The 6,646-nt window shown below is 36.8% G+C and overlaps 1 protein-coding gene across 1 annotated transcript; it reads right to left on the reverse strand.

Annotated features, from left to right (window-relative positions):
* Nucleotides 1–1,254: 1,254 nt before the first annotated feature.
* Nucleotides 1,255–3,893, reverse strand: LOC149480190 (cytochrome P450 6B2-like). Its single transcript, XM_089707074.1, has 2 exons — nucleotides 2,556–3,893; nucleotides 1,255–1,430 (listed from the first exon to the last, which is right to left on the reverse strand). Exons 1-2 carry the CDS (start codon nucleotides 3,772–3,774, stop codon nucleotides 1,255–1,257), a joined length of 1,395 nt encoding a protein of 464 aa, XP_089563200.1. The 5' UTR covers nucleotides 3,775–3,893.
* Between the last annotated feature and the right edge of the window lie 2,753 nt (nucleotides 3,894–6,646).

Here is a 6,646-nt window from a genome sequence, read left to right on the forward strand (position 1 = left end):
CTTTGAGTGATTTAGGTGCGAATAATTTAACTTTGCGGGGCCTTTGTTATTTATTTAGCGAACTAAATAATTTATATCAGTACGCCTCGTGTAGATTTGTGCGAAAATGTACGGTAAACTTTTCATAAATTAATAATGTTGTCAAAGACAATATAATTAGTTCGAGCGCGTCCCTTGTGGTGGAATACATTATTTTGTGCCTGTTTGTAAAACCACCTCTTGTGTGCGCTACTTTGTCTATTTATACGGTGATTAATGATAATTAAACTTTAATTAAAACTCTAAAGGCGTCAAGTCTAAAGGAACACGTTACACGTGATCATTTATAGTCTTCCTGAATTCTATTTCATGTTTCTATTTAAGACTTAACACCAAGTAAATGGTTGATTGCAAGTAGCTTGTGGATGTGTGGATACAGCTCTGTGCTAACTAAAACAATATAAAAGAATTGATGATTTTGTGATTAATAATTTAATGTACCTATCTACATCAAAAGACCTCTCTGCTAGAGATAAATTTTCCGGGAAAATTTTCATGAATTCGAGGTAAAGACATATTGGATGTGTGTGATGTAGCTTCGTCTTGCTGCAACCATGTTCTCTGGTTATAGCCAGGAAATTTTTGCAGTGCAGGCACTAAAAACTCGTCTACCTTCGCTCTGAATTTACTGTAACTGCACGCCCCCTTTCGTCTTCGAAAAAGTAAGGGCCAATAATTCCTCGCTAATTTCTATTCTCGATAATTTCTTGTGGGGGTATCTTAAATCTAAAGAGTATGCCAACAAACCTACTTCTCTAGAGCATTTAAAAGAAAATATCCGGCACGAAATGGCAGCCATCACTGTGTCTACCTGCCGAGCTGTCATAAATACTGTAATTTTAGTGTTCGATTAAATGAGTGCCGTGAACGCAATGGACTGCATTTGGACGATATTATTTTTAAGAAATAAATTCCCATATTATGCACTTTAATAATTAATAAACATCTTTTCAATACACCTCTTAATTTTTTTTTATTCATCCACAAAATATAAACTTTCTTTTGAGACACCCTGTATAATATCAACTATGAACCATGTAGTGTAATAACATAACTGTCTACCTTACAAATTACATGGAACTTCGCTATTGATCTATAAAAATTGTAGTACTACAGACACGGGACACCATTGCCCAAAACTATTGATATTAATTTAAAGACCAAAATGTAAAATATAAAGCTAAGAATGCATCCATTCAGCCACCCTTTTCCTAACTATTGACGTGTTCGTGAAGTGAAGGCAAGGGGCAGTCCCCCCCTGAAGGCCTGCACGACGTTGGCAGTGGGGCTGAGCGGCGGGCGGGGCGGGGTGTGCGGGGCGGGGCGCACCGAGCAGTGACGCAGCACGGCCACCAGCCCGGCCAGCGACTGGACTGTGCCCAACCGCTCTCCTGTTTGGGAATACAGTGGGACATTACTCTATTGTTGTGATTATCTATAATATAATTGGATAACCCGACGTTTCGAATACTTTGCAGCAAGTATGGTCTCGGAGAGACTAAAAGTATACTTAATGAATATAAAATAAAACATTAACAAATAGTGACTTCTTGCAATATAATTTGCAAGTATTCTTTTTTAAATTATAAACCTTTAAATTGAATTAAAACGCGACTTTACGAGATCCGAGCTTAGTGACGTTTATCTGCCATGACTACGTACACTGGGGTAGATACTTCTCGAACTCTATAATATCTTCTCTTGTATCGGCTTTTCGGTAATATTTCAAAAGAAAAAAAATTATCTGTTCTAAGTATAATATTTTACAGCATATTCAAAAGCAAAATGATGTCGATAAAAACATTTCAGGTAGTTTGAGAAGTGTGCCTGATTTAGTAAAAGCTCATTTTCGCACTGTTTGTATGCATTTCCTGAGAACATTTACTATGGTAATGTTTATTTTTTTTACACCATATGAAAGTAGAGATTTCAATGAATAAAAGGCTCCCCAAGTTTTTGAAAAAAGCTGATATTTTGACGGGTGACTTTTCGATTGAAAATTAGGTTGTTTTTTTGGTATTAATTCAAAATAAGGCGAAAAAATAAATATTTTCAATCAAATAAATTACAGTGTATTTGGGACATAATAAAAGTAAGTTTCCACCAAATTTCGTAGAAAAAAAAAAATTTTGAAGTAGATAAAAATAAAAAACCAAAAACTTGGTTTTTTGCATTTTTCACCTAAATTTTGTGAAAAAATTGGAAATACAAAAGTTGTAGATCTTTTTATTACCTACAACTTTGCCATTAAACTTTTTCCGTAGGACTTGTAGTGTGGTCGGAAATCGAGAGAAACCATTTTTTTCTCTTAAAAGCTCCCCCCTCCCACTTCCCGAACTCGGATTGACCGTAATTTATTTTTCCTTTTATTTCCATCATATTCCCCTCCTTTTCTAATGGGTTTCATCCGACTGCGATTTTTTTTTGTTTCAAAAATTATCTACTCTAGTCTAACGCTCTACATTAAACATATTACAGACACATTGAATTTATAATCAAAGTATTTTTAAACTTACCGATACACGTACGAGGTCCAGATCCAAATGGATTAAAAACATCCTTATCCACAGCCCCGAAATCACTCGATAAAAACCGTTCAGGAACAAATTCATCTGGATTTTCAAAATGCTGAGGATCATTATGAAACGCCTGCAAGGGAATCACAATAAGGACACCTTTGTCTATTGTTAAATTAATGTCAGAGAATGCATACTTCTTAGCGCATTCCCTCGTCACGTAACCGATAGGTGTCAACATTCTCATCCCCTCTTTAAAGACACATTCTAAATAAGTCATTTTCTGTATTGCTTCATAAGTTATTTGATTACCATGCTGTGCGAGCACAGTATCTATCTCCGAGTGCGCTTTAGCCTGTACGTGTGGATGATGAGCGAGTTGGTGTAACGTGAAACTTGTTGCTACCGACGAAGTCTCGAAGCCGGCTGCAAAGAATATAAAAACTTGAGCAGCCAACAGCGCGTCGTCCATCTCCAGAGATATCTTAAGTGGTGTTCCGTCTTCATTTTTATGTTCCATTGACTCGCCAGTGGTGACACTCCTTTTGCACTCCATAAGAATATCTATAAAATCATTCCTTCCGCTCGGTCGACCGCCACGATCCTCTTGTATGTCCCTTACGAGTTTTATGAGCCCTCGCTCGACTTGAGGAATATACTTTAGGTGTTTGAAATACGATGGAAATGTATCTTTGAGAAAAAATAACATAGCTTCCCTTAGACCATATTTGAATATACTTTTGCCGAGACTTCGAAAAGCGGAGTCGTCATCGTTGAGTGAATCAGCATCGATACCGAAACCGCAGCTGCCAATGAAGTCGGTCGCGTATCGAGCCATAAGCTCGTGCGCATCTGTGACACCACCATCGGCGGCCACTTCGGACACTCGGTCTTTCAAACGTTCAGCTTTTTCAGCTATCAAAGGAAACATAGCTCGTAGTTTAGCCCCCGTGAAGGCGTGAGTCATGCGCTGCCGCAGCAAGCGCCACAGGTCGCCGTCAGCGAAGAACAAGTTCCGGAACATCGGCTCCAATAGCGGCTTGTGAGGGTTCAGACCTCGCAGGTAAAACGAACTAAAGTCGGTGATCAGAATTCTCTTCAGGATGTTGGGATCTCTGACGAGGAGGACCGGCTGCGAAGAGCGAAATAGTCCGACCACTTTTTCATTTGGGTAATTTTCATATATTGCTTCACAGAACTGTGAAACGCTTTTTTTCATTAAATAAATATCACGACAGCTGCCGAAGAATGGATACGGTTGAACGAATGGCACTTTCCTTATTGCCAATAGTTGAAATTTCTAATGCTATAAAAATACGCGAGATACAATAATACCAATACAAACAAAATAACAAGCATTTTATATGTAAATTTTTATGAACGTCGATTCACAACCACGTAAACTTCATAAATGAAAATAATTTTAAATTATTTAATTTTATACGTTTTAATTATTGTTTTTTAAATAATATAAAACAACAAGAAGTAAATGTTCTGTAAGGCCTTATTTCAAAAAGATTAAAAATAGCCATTGCAAATCTCTTTAGTAGGTTTTGTATAAAAGCAAACCTTATCGCTTCCTTTCTCACCCTTCCGTACTTTTATGAGAAGTTATATATAAATTATTATACATATTTATAATGTAAGTTATAAAATCGTTTGGCGAAAAAAAAATTTGCAGATTTTTGGCGGTATGGCGACAATTTGGAATCGTCCGAAAAGTATGGCATGACGATTTTCGTAAATGGCTGCACGACGATGGTTACCTGTGCAAAAGTTAGCCTGGTACAAATGGTTGAATTGTTTTTTTTTTAAATCAACGCATTCACGTCGGTATGCCGGGCTGTAAGTTACACTGGAAAATTATGGCATGACACTATAACTGCCTACATCTTTTTTATGGGCTATCGGTAAATTCTAAAATTTTTGTGTTACAAATCGTTTGACTCGCTATATATCCGACGAGTTCGACTAACGCCCACGCGACTAGTCCGCTGGTACCAGCGTTCTGACCATCATTTTTGTTTTTGTCATTGCGTACTAAGACCCCTGTAGAACCGCCATCCTGTTACAAATGACCCGAAATTTTGTATCAGTATCTCCCGGCCTATTTAAATAATCGTATAAATAAATGTAAATAATAAATTCCGTGTTCAGTTACGTACTTTTTTTTTTTTTTTATATTACTGCGACCAGGCAATCTGTTACGTAACAATTGGCCTTTATATTGTTTGGAACTCCGTCCGGGAACATTGATATTGTTTCAAGGGGCTCGTCCAACGACTCCACCCTTGTAGTCCAGTGTTATATTTGTTTAATTTTTATTTATTTCAGAATCTTTTAGCAAGGTTTGTAATGTCCTGTCTTTTTAGCCTGATGTATTGTTGGCCTCCCTCTCCACTTAACGCTTGAGCAAGGTCGTTGGTGTGTACTGTTAGCCTTTCCTGATATTTCTGGCTGCTTTCGACAATTTGTTTTCGAACTGTGGCTATACCGAGATCAAGGTACATGTATTTATTTGCAATACATTTGGGGATACCAAGTATTGTTCTGAGAGCCTTAGTCTGGAATCTCTCTAGGATTTCAATGTTGCTATTGCTGGCAGAGCCCCAAAGCTGTATGCCATAGGTCCAGATTGGCTTTAAGATTGTCTTGTAAATTAGAATTTTACTATTGTCTTTCAATTTTGAGTGGTGACCTATCAGCCAATTCAGGCTACGCAGTTTTCCATCAAGTTGTTTTCTCTTTGTCCATATATGTTTTTGCCATGTCAGTCTTCTGTCTAAGTGCATACCCAAATATCTAGCACTATCTTCTTGGGGTATTTCTTTGTTGTTTAATGTTACCGGCGGGCACGTTTCCTTTCTGAGCGTAAATGTCACATGCGTGGACTTACTCTCATTTGCTTTTATCCTCCATAGTTTTAGCCATGTATCAATTTCATTGAGGTGCTCTTGTATCATGAGAGATGCAGTTCCTGGATTCTTATGGATGGATATCACTGCGGTGTCATCGGCATAAGTCGCAATCATTGTTTTGCTGTTCGCGGGGATGTCAGCTGTATAAATAAGGTACAGTATCGGTCCTAGGATACTGCCCTGTGGGACACCAGATTTTATCTCGTAGAGTTCGGAGAGATCTTCGTTGCATTTCACCTGGTAGCTTCTTTTGGTGAGGTAAGATTTGAGAGTTAAATAAAAGCAGTGAGGGAGCTTCTCTTTCAATTTATATAGAAGACCTTCATGCCACACCTTGTCAAATGCTTGACTTATATCCAAAAAGACAGCAGAGCAATACAATTTGTTTTCAAGACATTTACTTATTATGTCTACGATTCGGTGGACTTGCTCTATTGTTCCGTGGTTTTCACGAAATCCAAACTGATGGTCAGGCAGTACAGTGAGTAGGTGTTCCTTAATTCTGCTGAGTAGTATTCTCTCGAACAGTTTTCCAATAATTGGCAGCAAGGCAGTTACGTACTATTCGCAAGCATATAAATTTCAAGGTTTAATAAATTCCTCGTCTCTTAAAATTTGTACTTTAAGTATTACAAGTTATAATTGAATCTCAAGTGAACATACTGTAATTAAAAATAAACAGTTGATCCTTTTTCTTTTTTTAAATTGGTTTTTTCATCATTTTTCAACGTTGTCCTTTCATTTTATGTTTAAATATTTAAATTATAGAAATTATGATTATTTTATAAAGATGTTATGCTTATTGGATTTTTATTTCTGTGGTGGTAGTGATGCCGTTTTGTGGATTTGAATCGGACGAAAAAATAGGGGACGCTTTGTGAGCGGCTTGGCAAACAAACACTCTTTGTGTAAAATAATTATACAAAAGAAGTTCTAGGTACTTAATTATTTTAAACGTTATTTCCTGTATGGTTTCTGCAATTTAACTGTAAATTTTATCGATAATTTAGGAATAAGATCTGATGGTTTGATAAGGAACATGTTGGTTGTAAATCTACGATTTGAGTTGTTCTTAACTTAGATTTAAAAAATGTGATATTAACAGATTGGTTTTTAAATTATTTTTCTTAAAATACAAGTAAAATGGTGATATACAGGGTGTCCCAAAAAGTA

Source organism: Colias philodice, chromosome 19 (assembly GCF_061535455.1).
Source record: "Colias philodice isolate Cphi_HAF_F1 chromosome 19, ilColPhil1 Martin Lab GWU primary, whole genome shotgun sequence".
Classification (NCBI taxonomy): Eukaryota; Metazoa; Arthropoda; class Insecta; order Lepidoptera; family Pieridae; genus Colias; species Colias philodice.